We start from the raw sequence: 18,285 nt of genomic DNA, 5'->3' as shown, positions 1-18,285 counted from the left end.
CATCAGGCAGACCCAGCAACATCGAGGACTGCCTGAAGGAAGAGGCCCCTCCCTCTTCAACTGTCATCTCGGCCTCAGAGGGAGCCATCAGGCAGACCCAGCAACATCGGGGACTGCCTGAGAGCTGGTGGAGGACTACTTCTGCCGCTGCCCCCCCCCCCCCATGTCACCTGGGAAGAAGCTCCCCAGAACTGCGGAGGACTGTCTTGCCGCTGTGGTGGCTTTTTACCAGGGGGGAGGGGTCAGTGAGAGAGGGGTGTTTTTATGTATTCTTAATTGTTTTATTGATATTTGCTGTGAACCGCCCTGATCTATGGAAGGGCGGTATAAAAATAATAAATTTATTATTATTTATTATTATAGTAGTCCAAACAGGATATAATCAAGAAATGTCTCATTGTAGCCAGATCGATGTCTTAAGGAATGGGTGCACCTGATGCACTAGTTTTAACTGTTCAAATGTACTTCATACCACTGCTGAAACCTGGGCATCCAGGTTCAGAGTTGAGTCCAAGAAAACACCCATGTTGCGAACATGAGACTTCAGGGAGAGTGTAACCCCATCCAGTACAGGTAAAATCCCTATTCCCTGATATGTTTTTTGACTGACCAGGAGCACCTCTGTCTTGTATCGATTAAGTTTCAATTTGTTTGCCCACATCCAGTCCATTAATGACCACAGACATTTGTTCAGAACAGAGACAGCTTCCTTAGATGCACTCCCCCACCACCCCTTGAATGAACTTTTGGATGCAGTCTACTGAGTTCAAGAATCCTTGAGCACTGCTCTAAAAGATAGAACATTTAAAGGAGTCTCTGAAGTAACTATTCTGTACATTACAACATCTAAATTATACAGAAAAGCAGGCAGAGAGTAAAAAATGGGAGGCCAGTGTTCGTTTACTTTTTAATGGAAAAAGAGTCAGATGTATAGGAGAGGAATGAGTAAGGAAATATAAAGTAAGTTTAAAGTAGTAGTGAAATGATAGCATCTAGCTGTCAAGGCAGGACTGAAAAAAACTAGAGGAAGAAGTGGAGTCAAGGGTAATAACTGATAATTAGATGACCTCTGATGGTGCATGAAGATATAACCCAGTTCTTTGTGGATCGCTTCTCTGCATGCTTGAGAATGTGCAGAACATAGTGCTGGACATAAAATCTCAACTTTCCTTTAAAAAAAATGTTTGGACCTTTTTGGTTGCGAAGTTATGATTAATAGTGTATTCTGTAGGTAGTGGTTGCTGAATCTCAAAAGGCAGAAGTGTGGATGTGTTTAAAAGGAGGACTTAATAAGTCAGTTACCTACAGTATTTTCTGACTCTATCCATAACTGACCAAACCCAAAGAAATTATGCAGCTATAGAGATTTTGCTTAATTTATAGAATTCAGTTGTTTTGAAACAGAATTTAAACAGACTGAGCTGAAAATGTTAACTTTTATTTAGCATAGTATACACAAAGCCCTGTATAAATCCATTTAAAATTTTGACAAACAGGAAATTACAGTGCGCCCACGTCACATGCAGGGGTACCTTATGCGGCTTTCAGTATACGCTGAAAGCCTCACTAGGAAAAGGGGCAGTGCACCCCATAGGGGATAATGGTGCACGTGCCCTTGGTGCACACGCACCTCCACACCACCGTGTGCACGGACCTCATTTATTTAAATGGGGCTTGAGCATATGCGGAATTCCTCTTATTGGGGGGGGGGGTCCAGAACGGATACCCGCGTAAGGAAAGGATGGGCTGTATTATAGGAAATGTGCCAATTCCCAAAACTGGCATTTCTTTTCTTCTTTTCTTCCAAATACTTTTAAACTGTTCTACACCTTTTTTTCACTATTTTTTTATTTATAAAAGCATTTTATATACAAAAACAACAAAAAAGCTTCAAGTTACTACATAGTATCAGAAAATATATTGAAGTTCACAAATCAGTACTTCCAAAATCACTTTAAAAACAATTCCCAAACACTATACCCATACATTTCAATATTCTCTTTTTTATATATCAGTTTCTCTTTTTACTTCCTGTTACCTCAAAGTATATTCCCCCAAATAGTACAATTTCTTAAATGTTATATTACAAATAAGTTGCTTATAGGTTATCGTGTCTGCATTCTTATGTCTCTTACCTGCAATTTTTCATTATCTGGTCCCACTCTTCCTCTATAAGTGTAGTGTCTTTATTAGATAAACGGCCAGTGAGAATGTCCATCTCTCGAAATTCATGGTTTTTTGCCCACCAAAGATCCAAATCAGGTATTATTTGGCTTTCCCAATATTGAGCTAATATAATTCTGGCGGCAGTTATTAAATATAGTATTGTTCTCTCATGTTTAATTTTGATTTGCGCAGGAGCTTTATCTAACATATTCAGTAAATACATTTCTGGTCTCATTTCAAAATTCAGTTGAAAAATGCGTTCAATTTCTCTGTGTATGTTTTTCCAGTACAACTTTAGTTTTGGGCATTTCCACCAAACATGGAACCAAGTTCCTGGTGTCTTTTCACATTTCCAACACAGACCCGGGCCTGTTTTGTAAATTTTTGTTATCTTACTCAGCGTTAAATACCATCTGTGTTCCATTTTCCAATAATTTTCCCAGAGGTTTTGACATTTAGTGAATTTTTTAGTCCTTTGTCTTAGAAGAACGCAAGTAAACTGTTCTACACCTTTTCAATGCATCCCATATAGTTTTGTAACACATAAAGATATCTACTTTTTGCAATAAAATGAAAAGAAAGCTATTACTGAAAAATACTTGAAATAACTTTACCATCAAAGTCAGTACTCACTGTGGTGCTGACGTGTAACCTGATGATTTAATTTTGTTATGGAATACCAGTGGCTGGTCTTTTATTGAGTTCTTCATATCTGAGTTTAAGAAAAATCAGTAGTAAGCATGAAAATGAACACTGTAACCATTAAATTAGTGAATAAATATATTTAACAATCCAAAGACCATCTGGGAGTGAAGGAGAGGGAGTTTGCCAGCTACTCCAGATTACATCTGCCACCTTTTCCTTTCCTCTGGGACTCTTCCATCAGAGCAGCGTTGTCTCTTTGAAGGACTGAGGCCCAGCCAGCATCCTACAATAGGTACCCCGGTTAGACTGAGTTAGATGGGGAATAAAAATTGGACTACTGCAGGGGAAGGTCCGCTACCAATAAGGTCACCAACGAAAAGGTTGGCATAAAGAAGGCTCACCTGTTAGGGGAGCAACTTCAAGGCAGGGCACAAGGGCCTATCTAGCAGGAAAGAAATCCTTGACTGCTTACTGACACTGCCTTATTGAAATAAATAATTGACCACTCTTGTGAGGAGAAGAGATGTGTTACTAACAAAGAGAAGGAAGTAACAGTATTCAGTGAACAGCCATTCAAGTTAGACAGGATAGAGGGGGATACTGTTCTATTGTCATAGACAGATCATTTCTTGTTCAGGTTTAGAATGGATGGCACTCAGAGCCTCTCCAGGGGTTGGTGGTCTTCCTGGGGCAGGCCATGAAGATGGTCTGCTGCAGGAAGCTCAAGGATTTGGATGGATTCCTGATGACTCTTGGGAAGTTTCTTGCTGTCTTGGCAGATGATCCTGTCAAAATAACATGGTAGTAGACACAATTGCTGCTTCTCATGAAGCAGAGATAAACCACCCCCCTGATTTTCTAAGGAGCTAGCAGCAGTGAAACAAGTCTGATAGAGACTTGAGCAACAGTAACAGAAACCCCAGAGTGTGTCCAATCGAAAACATGCAAAAATCTATCTGAAGACAGATTCACAGGTAGTAAAAACAGCTTCCTGGACTTGGCTACTGCGGGAAGTATGTTTGCATCACAGTACAACTAGCTAGCAGCTGGTTATACAGTGGTACCCCGGGATACGAATTACCCAGCTTACGAATTTTTCGGGATACGAAAAAATCCCATAGGGATTTATTGTTTCGGCTTACGAAGGTTTTTTCGGGTTACGAAAAAACCCCGGCGCTGTTTTAAATGGAAAGGCCGCCACCGGAGGGCAGCAGAGAGCTATTTTTTCCATTAGCGCCTATGGCAATTCGGCTTACGAAGGTTTTTCGGGTTACGAAATTAGCCGCGGAACGAATTAATTTCGTAACCCGAGGTACCACTGTACTGATTCTTTCCTGCCAGTGTGGTAAGGAAGTGGATAGTTTGACCATGTTGTTAGTGCAATACAGCATCAAAGTAGCCTTTTCACACAACCTTATCTCCCTAGCGAGAATCATAGAATCGTAAAGTTGGAAGAGACCACAAGGGCCACCCAGTCCATTCCTCTGCCATGCAGGACCTCTCAATCAAAGCATCCCCAACAGATGGCCATCCAGCCTCTGTTTAAACACCTCCAAAGAAGGAGACTCCACCACTCTCCAAGGGAGTGTGTTCCACTGTCGAACAGCTCTTACTGTCAGGAAGTTCCTTCTAATGTTGAGGTGGAATCTCTTTTCCTGTAGCTTACACCCACTGTTCCAGGTCCTGTTCTCTGGAGCAGCAGAAAACAAGATTGCTCCCTCCTCAATATGACATCCCTTCAAATATTTAAACAGGGCTATCATATCACCTCTTAACCTTCTCTTCTCCAGGCAAAACATTCCCAGCGCCCTAAGTCGTTCCAGACCCTTCACCATTTTAGTCGCACTCCTTTGGACATGCTCCAGTTTTTCAGCATCGTTTCTGAATTGTGGTGCCCAGAACTGACACAATATTCCAGGTGGGGTGTGACCAAAGCAGAATAAAGTGGCATTATTACTTCCTTGATCTAGACACTATACTTCTATTGATGCAGCCTAAAATTGCTTTGGCCTTGGACTCCTAGATCTCTTTCACACGTAGTTTCCTTAAGCCAGTTGTCCCCCATCCTATATCTATGCATTTTGTTTTTCTGCCCTAAGTGCAGTACCTTATATTTTTCTGTGTTGAATATCATTTTGTTAGCTTCGGCCCAGCTTTCCAGTTTATTCAGGTCATTTTGAATTTTGATCCTGTCCTCTGGGGTGTTAGCTACTCCTCCTAATTTGGTGTCATCTGCAAATTTGATAAGTATGCCCCCAATTTTGTCCTCCAAGTCATTGATAAAGATGTTGAATAGCACTGGACCCAGGACAGAACTCTGTGGCACCCTACTGGTCACTTCTCTCCAGGATGAAATGGAACCATTGTTGAGCACCCTTTGGGTTCGGCCAGTCAACCAATTACAAATCCATGTAACAGTTTTATAAGCTTGTTTGCAAGAATGTCATGGGGAACCTTGTCAAAGGCCTTACTGAAATCAAGATATGCTATATCCACAGCATTCCCTTCATTTACCAAGCTGGTAATTTTATATATATATAAAAGAGAGATCAGATTTGTCTGGCATGACTTGTTTCTCTGAAACCCGTGTTGACTTTTTGTAATTATGGAATTGCCTTCTAGATCTTCACAGACTCTCTTTTTATGATCTGCTCTAGAATCTTTCCTGGTATTGATGTCAGACTAACTGGACAATAGTTGCTGGGATCCTCTTTTTCTCCCTTTTTGAAGATGGGGACAAGGTTTGCCCTCCTCCAGTCTGCAGGGACTTCTCCTGTTCTCCAGGAGTTCTCAAAGATTATTGCCAATGGCTCCAATATTACATTTGCCAGTTCTTTTAATACTCTTGGATGTAGATCATCAGGTCCTGGAGACTTATATTCATTTAAATTAAACAGGTATTCCTGTATTATCTCTTTACTTATTCTGTGCTGAATTTCCCCTATTCTGTCCTCTGCTCCATTTTCCTCAGGTTGAGCACCCTTTGCTTTTTCTGGGAACACTGAGGCAAAGAAGGTATTGCCTTTTCTCTGTCTTCTGTTATCATTTTGCCATCTTCTCCATGCAGTGGCCCTACCATTTCCTTCTTCTTCCTTTTGCTGTAGACATATCCAAAAAAAAGCCCTTTTTATTGTTCTTAACCTCTCTAGCAAGCCTGGGTTCATTCTGCGATTTAGCTTTTCTGACTTTACCCCTACACATGCCTGCTATTTGTTTGAATTCCTTTTTGGTGATTTCCCCCTTTTTCCATTTCTTATACATGTTCCATTTAAAACTTAGCTCAGTTGAAAGTTCATTAGTCACCCATCCTGGTTTCTTGAGACACCTCCCATTTTTCTTCCCCCCAGTACTTCTCTAAGCTTACTAAAATCAGCTCTTCTGAAGCTCTACTAAAGTCTAGAATGTGTGTCTGACTGAGGCGCATTCCAGATGTGCAAAAAGTACGTACTAGGTACGTACTAGGGTTAGGAAAGGGCGTCCATTCCGGATGCCCTAACCCTAGTATGTACCTAGTACATACAAAATGGTGGCGCCCATTCTACATGGGTGCCGCCATTGGGACGTCACAACCGCGCCGCCTCCAAATGGAGCGGCGGGGAAGTGACGTCCTGTCACCGCGCGAGGGCTCCTGGAGCACCCTTTCCGCGGCGCAGGAAGGAGCTCCCAAACAGAGCTCCTTCCTGAGTTTGTGGTGCTGACGCAGCCTTTACATGGCTGCGCCAGCATCACAAAACAGAAAGGGGCGAAGTAACTGCTGTTGGGGTGTCCTTGGGGCTTGAAGCCCCAAGGACACCCGTTTCCAGGCCACGGGGAAGCGGACTTTTGCTGCTTTCCCGCAGCCTGGAAAGCGGTGGATTGGGGCCTCAGAGGCTGCCACTGTGGCAGCTGAGGCCCCTATCCGGCGGGGAAAGGGGCGGGAACAGGCCGCCCCAAAAGGGGAAGTGAAGCAGGGTAGTGGAGTCAGGGGCTATCATGTGACTGAAAAACAGCATAAAAGACACTCTGGAAGTATGTGAAGTGCTCCATCATATGGAGCCTACTTCCCTTGGCCTTGACCAGGAATACTGCAACTGAAAAGGGAAGTTTAAAATGAAAGGCTTAAAGTATAAAGCAATGGAAGAGCTCAGAAGCCACAAAGAAATCTGCTGGTAATAGCAGGCAAAATAAGGATAGTAGAAGGGTCCTCCTTTCCAGAATTATGATTTTTCTCCCTGGTTGGAAAAAGAGACAATTTCTTTGAATTCCTGACTTTTAACTGTGCTGGTTATTCTCCTGCCTATTGGCCAGTAAACATACAAAGTCATATGTTATCTCATGCCCTTTGAAGAAATAAAGATGCACCAGATGACCTTGAAGTTAAAAAATGTTTTTCAAGTTTGAACTGAAAGGTTAATATACAGAGCAGAAACAGCAGAAGGTTTCTGATCAAAAACCAATAGCTGTATATAGACAGTGCCAAATGTATTTAGATTTTACTGAGTTTACCTTTCTTATTTACAAGGTTGGTTTTTTCCTTCTTCAGGCACAAGGGAGAGGTTGATAGGAGGCAACACCTAAATCAACAAATAACAGATATAGCTTAGATGTTTAGATACACAGATATTCTCACTGCAATTCACAACTCATTTATATAAGAGCAGTACCAGTGTCTTCACAGGACTTCCTCAGGATAAAGGATTGGGACAAACTAAGCCTCCCAGTATTGGGAAATATACAGACTGGGCATACCCGACATCACAGCCTACTAAAGTTCTGATGATAATGTGTAAATTACTGAATGTTGTTCTCACAAAGTACCTAATGCTTTCCTGTCTACTACAAATGTATGCCTAGATTAGAACTGCAGGAGAATGAAGATACATTTTTAATGACCTCTCACAATTTAGGGCCACCCTTCCCTGGGAAGTTTTCAGTTTGTACCTCTCCTGGAAGAATTGTAAAAGAAACGTTGAACTTATCACAAAATCTCTTTGTCTAAAGTAGATGGCTAAAAGTCTAGTACAGATTAGCTCTTCCTTCTTTTGAGAATTAAGAATTCAAGTGAATTTTAAACACTTTTCCTACAAAGAAGAGCAACTCATCCCCGTTTCAGGATAACCAAGCACTGTTTAATTAATACTAAGAGTAAAAAAGAACTTGGAACTTTGGAAAATCCAAACAAAGCAAAGTAAGCGTGGTACCAGGATTAGGCTTTTCCTTCCCAATACAGCAAATATCTTTTAGGCTGGGTAGATAACCAAAGCAGAAAAACAAATGACGGAGGTTGCATCTGAACTGAATAAATAATCCAATTTGACATCACTTTAACTGACATTGCTCAATGTTATGAAATTCCAGGAAATGTAGTTTAGTGGGACATTTAGCCTTCTCTGTCAGAGAGCTCTAGTGCCACAACTACAATTCCCAGAATTCTATAGCATTGAGCCATGGCAGTTAAAGTGGTGTCAAACTGGATTATTTCTGCAGTACAGTACAGTAAGCAAGTTTGCTTTTTCTTGCAGTGGAGGACAGCCTAGTAGCATTACAAATTGTGGAGCCAACTGTGAAATATTATTTTCCTGCCTTTATTGGGTCCCTCCAATAATGCCAGGTACCCTATTACTTTCCAGGAACTGAGCTCTTGAGGATGCAGCTTCAGTCCAGGTGTGTGGGGCTTTCAGGCATCTGAGGTCAATTTGCTTAGTTCTAGCATAATCTGAAGCTCCTTCTCATCTGTGTCTGTAGGCCATCTGAGTTTGAGAGAACCTCCAATATGTTCAGAGATAGCTGGCCTCTGTTTTCAGCTAGATACTTATACATATTTTAAAGTGCAATCTCCTTCCTTGAATAGGAGACAGAAAAGCAAATTTTACTCTAAAACAGGCTGAAAATGCAGACCTGCCAAGTGATTATGGCCCTGTACAGACCGCCACTTTGTGCTGGCCTGTGAGTGGAGTCAAGGTGCAGCGTCCAGATGCTGGATGCCCTGACTCTGCCCCTAGGGCATCATGATGCCACACACCATTCTAGATGGTGTGCAGCATCATGGCACACCTCTGGCGCTGCATCCAGATGATGCAGCACTGAAGGGGCACCATACAGCCACATTGCCATGGCTATGGCACCCTTTGGAGGGTGCAAAAAGGAGCCACTTTTTGCGCTCCTTTTTGCACCCTCCAGAGGCCAGATCGGGGCTGTGGCATGAGGTAGCCACAGCCCTGATCTGATCAGGAAAGGGGCAGCTGCAGATCACCCCTTTGGGGCAGTCTTTCTAGCCCCTTTGTTTTCCAGTGCAGACCATAACAGAAACTGGGAGGGGTTCCTTTCTTTATCCAGAAAGGCACTAAATATTCCTTGCTCTGTGTTCTGAAGCATTAGTAGAAGCTAACCCATACTCGACCACTCTAGTGCACAGTGCAGAAATAACAGACTTTCCATTCTCCTTTTAAAAATTATACTTGACAGTCAATAAAACAGCCATTCTATTTTTACTCCCCACCCCCCACCCCACCTCCACCCCGCAAATATTTCTCATCCACATGCAGTCCACAGCAAGTTCTGAGCAGGTTACTAGTCATCAACTTATATTAGTATTAAAAAGTTTAACCTGAGTGCAGTGAAACCAATTTCTCATCTATTTCCCAACATCACTTCTCCTGTAGTGGCACTAAAATAAATGTAGCCTGAAAAAAAAATTGTATTTGCTTTGTCTGGGGCAAGAAACGATGACACCCCCACCCCCATGAAGATTGGCCACAGGACAAGCATCCTCTACAACAGGGGTAGGCAACCCTTTTGAGCCGGGGGCCGGGTTGCTGTCCCTCAGACAACTGGGGGGCCGAAGCCAAAAAACAAATAATTAAATATTTTTTAAAAAATTAAATAAATAAATAAACCGGGACAAATGTAGGACAAATTTTTCAAATGGAGGACACTTTTATTAAAAAATGGAAGACACGCGAAAAAATTTGCTGATTTTTTAAAAAATGTTAAGATAAATGCATGTTTCTGAGGCTTCTATAGACAATTGCCCCACCATGCCCCTCGCGCGAGACACCAAAGGCCCCGGCGGCAATCAGTGGCAGGACCGGGCTGGGGCCGGTCCCAAGGCCTTGCTGGGCCGCATCCGGCCCGCAGGCCGCAGGTTGCCTACCCCTGCTCTACAACATTCAAGGGCAGCAAACTAATTTAAATGGTTCATGATAGGATATGTGACAGCACCAATGCTGTCTTCCAAAAGAGGAGAATTGTCAGAGGGTCTCTAGAAGAATGGCAGGAAGGGGGCTACTCCTCCTGCTTCCCAGCACCTACTGTTTGAGGTTGTTAACTCACACTGCTTAACGGTAGAGTAAGACTTGATTTTAACCTGTTACTCAGGTTTTGTAGTAAACAGGAGAAAAAAAATCATATGTAATAAAGAGAATGTTAGCTTAACTGACATGAAATGAAACTTTACCTAGCAACAACTGAAAGGCCTTTTCCCTCTCCACTTAAAAGCAGTTCATTTTGTTGGGATCTCAACAGGGCAGCAACATTAATCTCCAGTAAGGCAATTCTATTCCCAAATATTGAAGTTAGCACACAACAAACCTGCAAAAAAGTGTCTGTGAAATATCTCTTCATTCAAATCAAAATAACACAATAGCAATCAACAAAACATTAGTGGCTTTTAGCCAGGGACCAGAAAGCTGGTCATTGAACAGGATTTGCCCATTCCCTGCTTTCTACTACAGCCCTCTGAACCCTTGTAAAACCTGTAACTCAGATATGTATCTCTCTGAAGCATTTATGTGGAATGCAGGGCTGCATCAAGAAAGGGAAATCTAGAAAAATTTGGGACCCTCACAAAATACATCTTTATTGTTTTGCTATCATGCATGTGACTTTTAGAATGTCATACCATCTTCAAAGGGCATTCTGTCAGATCTGTGTAGTGCTAGTTTTCACTTCATTACATCTTCCAGTTTAGGAGATCCCACAATGCCAATGACTTTGTTTGACCTCCATAATTCAGTCACTCAGTCAGCCACCTAAATCCCATATCTAGAGTTGCAGACTTTCCCAGTTCCTGCCTGTTTTCTGTCCAAACCACCATTAGAAAAGTTAAGAGAAAGACAACTGCACTCTGTGTTAGAAAATTTATCTGGTGTATGGGAAGCCATGAATTTCATTATTTGTATTTTGAGATAAAGGACCTTAGACAGCAATGTTAGGAAGGATTCCTGCTTTGGATAACAATTTTAGGATTGACAATACTGAAAAAATGGTATAACAGAACAAAAAACAAAATCATGTCAGTGGTGTGAAGTTTTACATCATAACCATCACAGTACCAGTGTAGTGGAATTTTCTTTCCCTCTTTTTCCACTGAAGCCCTTAATTAGAAGCTCTGAAGGGCTTCTAAGCCATCCAGACCATGTTTTTGGGATGCCCTGGTGAAATGCACTGGGAAGTAGAGATCACCCCTTCCAGTTTCAGATGGAAGCAATTCCACTAGCAAATGTCCGCCACTAGATTTAGGCCATCATACCAATATTTAAAATTGTTGATAGCATATAGTGCCATCTATATATTATATTTTTTAAAAATGAAAAACCTCTCCACATTTACAGTTTTTAACTGAATATTTTAAGATTAATACTGGTACTCACCTTACCATTGACTGCTTTCCTTGTTAATGCACATGATCCAGCAAACTGAATGCTGAGGGCACTGAAATCTTTACATACAAAAAAACCCAACTTAATAAAATATATAATAAGAAACCATCATATGTCTAAATATTAGATCCATTTCAACAGAACTGCTATGAAGTTTGAAGTATGTAAGAAGAAAGAAATCTGTAACATTACGGTTATAGATCCATGAATTCTGCATCCAAAGATTCAACCATCCATGGCTTGAATAAAAAAAAAATTCAAACCCAACCTTGATTTTGCCATTTTATATAATGGACACCATTTTACTGTGCCACTGTATATAATGGAACTTGAGCATCCACAGATTTGGTATCCACAGGGTGTCCTGGAACCGAACTGCAGTGGATACCAAGGGGCCTCTGTATAAATAAAGAGAATTTAAAATAAAAGCCTTTACATTTTTATTATGTATGGGGAAATTTACCCAGTGTTACCTACCTACAATTTCATTTATGATTTGAATGATACAGAGGCCTGACTAAAAGCCTTTGTTGTTCTGTGCCTTCAAGATGTTTCTGACTTATGGTAATACTACAACCAATCTATCATGGGATTTTCTTGGCCAGATTTGTTCAATGGTGGTTTGCCATTGCTTTCCTCTGAGAGTGAGAATGGCTTGCCCTAGGTCATCCAGAAGGTTTCTATGGCCAAGCAGTGATTTGAACCCTAGTCTACTGGATTCCTAGTCCAATATTCAGACTACTATACCACACTGGCTCTAGGAGCAATTCAGTCCCTTAAAATGTGTTTTACACTATGCTTTATGTAAAATGGACCAAAACCACTAATGTTCTGGAATAAAATACAAATATTACTCATTATTTTTGGACTTGCATAAAAATGTTTGAGATGTCAGTTTAAGTTTACATATGAAGTTTAGTCAACATTAATGTATAAATGTGTGTTCTAGAGCAACATAAATGCAAAGTGTTTGAAAGATACCCAAAGTAACTGAGAAATCAACTTAAAAACTTTAATATGGTATTCATTTGGGTCCCATTAGATAACATCCCAAGTTTGGTGACACTGTGGTCAAAGTATATGGATTTATATAGCATACAAAATAAACAGATAATGATCAGATCTGACCTTGTCAGGAATTAATAGTTCAATAGCTGATGGTCTGGATCCAAAACCTCACTACAGTTTTCCCTTTGTCCCCTTTAGATAACCAACCATGTTTGGCTACTGTCAACAAGCACGTGGATTTGTAAACCATGACAAACAGGCACACTTCAGATTACAGTATGGATGTATGCTTTTGTGTGTGTTTATACACAAAATGCACATGCACACTGTACTGTAGTATGGTTACTAATCAATTTGCAAAAAGAAATAATTATACCTCTGTAATGTAGAACTGCTTCCAATTCAAAGTTTGCCATGTTAATTATGAATAAACCAGTAGAGCTTCCTATCCATAAACATCGGGCATTTGCACAAGAAAAACTGAGAAAAAACAGAGAAAGAGGATTATCTGTTTTTTAAACTCATCAACATTTTCAACTTCACTGATAAAATGAGGTACTTTTAAGTTTCATACTGTTGATGTAAGGAGCACCTACAATATAAACTGGAGACTGTGTACACAGAAGTAGATATTTTTCTTTACATTTGGCCTAGACAGTCTGCTCCAACAAGTAGATTAAACCATATCTTAAACCTCATCTTAAAATGGGAAATGTTCAGTCAATGACCAAGTGAGAATAAGTGAAGGTGAAATGGAATAGCGGTACATGGTTTGCCATTGGCCTAGATCAGGGCCAATGAAAATATTTGGTTCAAATCCTGTTGAAGTTTTGTAACTAACATAATGCCATTTTGGCAGGATCCACAGAAGCAATGGGAGAAGTCAGAGAAAGATGTTGCTATTAGGAGGAAACTATCCTGTCAGTTCTTGAGAAGCTTGGAATGCAAGAGGATAGCTTTATCTTCTGATAGTGCTGGCTTTCTCTTTCTTTCTCCCTCATCACTGCACCTATAGGTATTTTTCTCCTGCAGCTGTGCTGCTATCACTAACAACACTGACAACAGAATCATGGTTATTGTTGCATTAGGCAAAGGGCAAGGCAATGCATTAGCGCATCCACAACTCCAATTGTTAAACCAACCATAATGGTAGTCAGATCTTATCTCAAGACTGGTGACAGTACATTATTCACCACACTGAAGGATAGCAGGTTGGCTTAGATGGTACAGGGCATATCAAGGGACACATAAAGCTCTATCTTTTCTAATCCCACCCCTCTACTCAGCATCTGATGCCTCTCACAAATGCTTCAGTTTGCCTGACCCAAGTGGCACAGCCAGAAATGGCTGAGGCAGAAATAAATTTAAGATTATTTATATAATCATGTTTAATATGATTGGTAATTAGCTTCTTTTGTATTGATTGGTTTAATACTAATATTTTTAAAATAACTGGATGCCCTCCATACAGGTCAATACATTTTTTAAAATCTACCTTCTGTAGAACATTATATACAGCTTGCAATTCTCTTTTATATAACATAATATACCAAGCTGTCAATGAAATGTTATTTCATCTACCTGGGTTCTTCATCATCTAAATTTGCAGATTTGTCACAGTGTTCAATTTGGAGAACTGGAAAGATGGATTCAACTGCTTCTTCATTTCTTAAATCATTTGAAGAAGAGGACGCAGATATATTCTTATACTTATCTGGGAAAAACAGACAATTGTTATCATATTAAGAACAGAATGACAGAGACATTCAATTAAAAACAGGAAGAAAAGAATTTAGTTTATAATTAGCTTTCTAATATTTTACAATGAGATGCATCCATGTTTTCTTTTAACTGTCCTGTACCAGAAAAAGGTTTAGCACCCGTTCAAGAATTTTGGACATGTTGCTCAGTTTGCTAGTCATCTGCTCCATCTTGCCATGTTTGCATCATGGAATTCAAGATAAATGGGAGTACACAGCTGCCTGGCAGAAACAACAACTGGGGTGGTAAAACACAACTTCCAGTTAGCAGTTCTTCAACATAATGAACAATGAATACAAGATGATTTTGTTAAAGTTTTACTCACTGCTGAAGCAAACAGAAAATACAATTATGCTGTTAGCTGAATAAGATTTCTTTCACTGACATACAAAGGAGATTCATTCTCTTATCTTCATGTTATAAGTAACAGCAAATATAGCATTAGGATATTTTTATTATTGGCTTCATAAAACTTAGCATAAAACTGCTAAGTGTCTATACTCCTCCATATTATTATGTATTGGTATTCCTCTACGTTAACATATTATCAAAAGTAGCTTATAAGATTTTGTTAACAGAAAAAATAGTACTTTAAAAAGAAGAAAAGCTCAACAGAAATGCCAGTTCAAAATAGTATTTATAATGTAATCCTTGATCATTCTACTAATAGTTAAGTCTCACTGAGTTCAATGGGCCTCACTCTCAGGTATGTTTGTACAGGATTGCAGCCCTAAAACTTTATTTTAAAAATACATGTCAAAAACTTACTGTTTAGGACATTAATTTAAAAATGGAAAATGAAGAGTGATATATACAGTACCTCCTTTTGAAGACCATTTTCTAAACTGGGTACCACAACCTTCCTCAACTTTCATATGTACAGTACTCATTAAATTTTTTTTTTTTTTTAAATTTTTTAAATTTTATTGATTAAAAACACAAAACGAACACAAAACAAACAATATATTACCGTTACTTATCACTTATGACATGTACATTACTTACATTCTATATCAATCCTATTTTATCTTTCACTTCCTTAGGCTAACACCCAAAGTCCCTCCAATCGTTTCCTATCACTTATAACTAACTCTCATTGTATAAATTAATTATTGCCCATTAGATCTATAAGTAATGATAATAGTACTTAGATACGCTCTTTACACCAATTCTACTTCTACTCATTCAGTCACTTAATATTCCTTTATCTCTATACACTTCTCCATCAGAGCTTGTATGATTTACATTCTCTTTTCGTGTTTCTTATATAATCCTTCCATGGATTCCAAACCCCATAATATTTATCTAATGTCTCATTACTTAATAACGTGGTTAATTTTTGCATCTCACAGATTTCCATTACCTTTAATCTCCATTCATCTAAATTTGGGGTTTCTTCACTCTTCCAGTATTTCCCAAGAGTCAATCTCGCCGCCACGATCAAAAAGAATATTAATTTGTCTTTATTTTTATCTAATTTTAATTTGTCTGAAATATTTAAAAGATACAGTCCTGGATCCAGACCCGCTTCAAAATCTATCATCTTTTTAATTTCTTCGTGTATGATTTCCCAAAATTTCCTTACTTTTTTGCACTTCCACCAGCAGTGTAAGTATGTCCCCACATTCGTTTTACATTTCCAACATTTCTGATTGTTATTTTTATACATTTTCCCTAATTTAAATGGTGTCAAGTGCCACCTATACATCATTTTGTATAGGTTCTCTTTTAAAAGGACACATGGAGTATATTTTATCCTTACTTGCCATAGCTTATCCCATGATTCTAACTGGATTTGTTCTTCACAGTCCTTTGCCCACTTTAACATAAAATCTTTAACTGTCTCTTTTTCTAATTCCAGTTTTCTGATTGTACTATATAATTTTGAGATCCGTTTTTTTGGGAATTTCAATATATTTTCTAATCCCATTTCCATCGAACCAAATCCTCTTTCTTTTAAATCTACAATGAAACGTTCCTTCAATTGCATAAAGGTGAACCAGTTACAGGACAGACCTTCTCTATTCAACTCTTCCTGTGTTTTCATCGTTATCTCATTCCCTCTTATTTTTAATAAATCCTTATATGTCACCCAGTATTCCTTTTTCAGAATCTCTCTTTTGTATATAGCTTCGTTTGGCGACGTGTAGAGTGGTAGTTTCGGACACCATATTTTTTTGTACTTGTTCCAAATCCTCAATAAATTTTTCCTTATTATATGATTATCAAAGTTTTTGTCCAATTTTAGTTTGTCATAGAAGAGGTATCCGTGAAGACCAAATTTTAATTCAAATTTTTCCATATTAATTACCCTTTTATTTTGTAATCTTATCCAGTCCATAAGCCAATCAAGCGCACATGCATAGAAATACCATCTCAGATTTGGTACGGCCAGGCCCCCTTTGTCTGTGGCATCCTGTAATACGCTAGTTTTAATTCTCGGTTTTTTGTTACTCCAAATGAATTTCGACAAGTCTTTTTCCCACTTTTTAAATATCTGATCTTTATTTATTATTGGGATGTTCTGAAAAAGGAAGATCATTTTAGGGAGTATTGTCATTTTGATAATTGCCATTTTACCAATCCACGAGACATTCTTATTTCCCCAATTTTGTAGGTCTGTTTTAATCATTTTCCATATCTTTTCATAATTGTTTTTAAACAAGTCAATGTTTTTATTCGTTATGTTAATTCCTAAGTATTTAATTTTTTTAACCATTTGGAACCCCGATTTTTCTTGCAATTCTTCTATCTCTTCCTTCCTCATGTTCATTGTAATAATCTTTGTCTTTTCAAAATTTATTTTATATCCTGCTACCTTTCCAAATTTCTTTAGTAGTTTCAGTAAATCATCTATACTTTCATTGGGATTTGCAATAGTTAAAACCAAGTCGTCAGCATATGCTTTTAATTTATACTCCTCCCCATTTAATTTGAAACCTTCAATTTTTTTATTTTGTCTAATTTGATTCAGCAGAGTCTCCAGGGTTATTATGAACAGCAATGGGGATAGGGGGCAACCTTGTCTGACCCCTCTAAAGAGCCCACATCTTTCCGTTCTTTCTCCATTAATTACAAATCGGGTGTCTTGCATGTCATATATTGTTTTTATTGCGGTTATGAAATTTGTCCCCATTTCTATGTTTTTTAATAATTCAATCATATATTCCCAGTTCACGTTATCAAAGGCCTTTTCGGCATCAATGAAATATAGAGCCAATTTTTTATCGATTCGTTTACTATGAATTTCTATCAAATTTATAATGCTTCTGATGTTATCTTTAATCATTCTACCAGGGAGAAAACCCGATTGGTCTGATTGTATCCATTCACTTAATACTTTTTTTAGTCTTTCAGCCAGAATTGAGGCAAAAAGTTTGTAATCAGAATTTAACAGCGTAATCGGCCTATAATTTTTAGTTAATGTCAAATCTTTATCTTCTTTTGGGATTAGTATTGTTTCGGATTGTATCCATGTTGGGGGAATTTTCCCTTTTAGACAATCATTCATCACATCCACCAGGGGTTTCACTAGACTTTCTTCACACGCTTTATAATATTCATTAGTGAAGCCGTCTGGGCCCGGTGTTTTCCCATTTTTGCTCTTTCGTATGGCCTGGGAAATCTCACAAGGCGTGATGTCAGAATTCAAAATTACTTTTTGTTCCTCCGTAATTTTTTGAATCTGCAAGGACTTGATAAAATTATTGATTTTTATCTCCTTGACCATTGGTTTCTTATAGAGTTCTTTATAATATTTGTAGAAACAATTTTTAATTTGATTTTGGTTAACCACAAGGTTATCATCTTCTCTCAGCACTCTTATAGTGCGTTTTGCTCTCTCTTTTTTTATATAATGGGCTAATAATTTCCCTGGTTTATTTGCAAATTCAAAAAATTTTTGTTTCGAAAATTTAATTTTCTTCTCCAATTGTTCCACCATTATATTCGAAATTTGACTTTGTAAAAATTTAATCTCACTTAAAGTTTCTTGATCCTTGGGATTCTCTTTCAATTTTTTTTCCCTCTTTCTCAATTCCTCATTTAATTTTTCCAAATTCTCATT

General features: G+C 38.7%; 1 protein-coding gene across 1 annotated transcript in view; it reads right to left on the bottom strand.

Annotated features, from left to right (window-relative positions):
- Nucleotides 1-18,285, bottom strand: part of WDR27 (WD repeat domain 27) — a 125,848-nt gene that overhangs the window by 88,047 nt on the left and 19,516 nt on the right. The window contains exons 10-15 of the mRNA XM_042444018.1: nt 14,040-14,172; nt 12,835-12,938; nt 11,442-11,509; nt 10,247-10,380; nt 7,297-7,364; nt 2,800-2,878 (exon numbers count right to left, since the gene is read on the bottom strand). Coding sequence (XP_042299952.1) covers nt 2,800-2,878; nt 7,297-7,364; nt 10,247-10,380; nt 11,442-11,509; nt 12,835-12,938; nt 14,040-14,172 — 586 coding nt within the window. The remainder of the gene's footprint in view (nt 1-2,799; nt 2,879-7,296; nt 7,365-10,246; nt 10,381-11,441; nt 11,510-12,834; nt 12,939-14,039; nt 14,173-18,285) is intronic.

Source organism: Sceloporus undulatus, chromosome 1 (genome assembly GCF_019175285.1).
Source record: "Sceloporus undulatus isolate JIND9_A2432 ecotype Alabama chromosome 1, SceUnd_v1.1, whole genome shotgun sequence".
In the NCBI taxonomy this organism is placed as follows: Eukaryota; Metazoa; Chordata; class Lepidosauria; order Squamata; family Phrynosomatidae; genus Sceloporus; species Sceloporus undulatus.
Note: the sequence above shows the minus strand (reverse complement) of the source record. Positions and strands in the feature narration are given on the sequence as shown.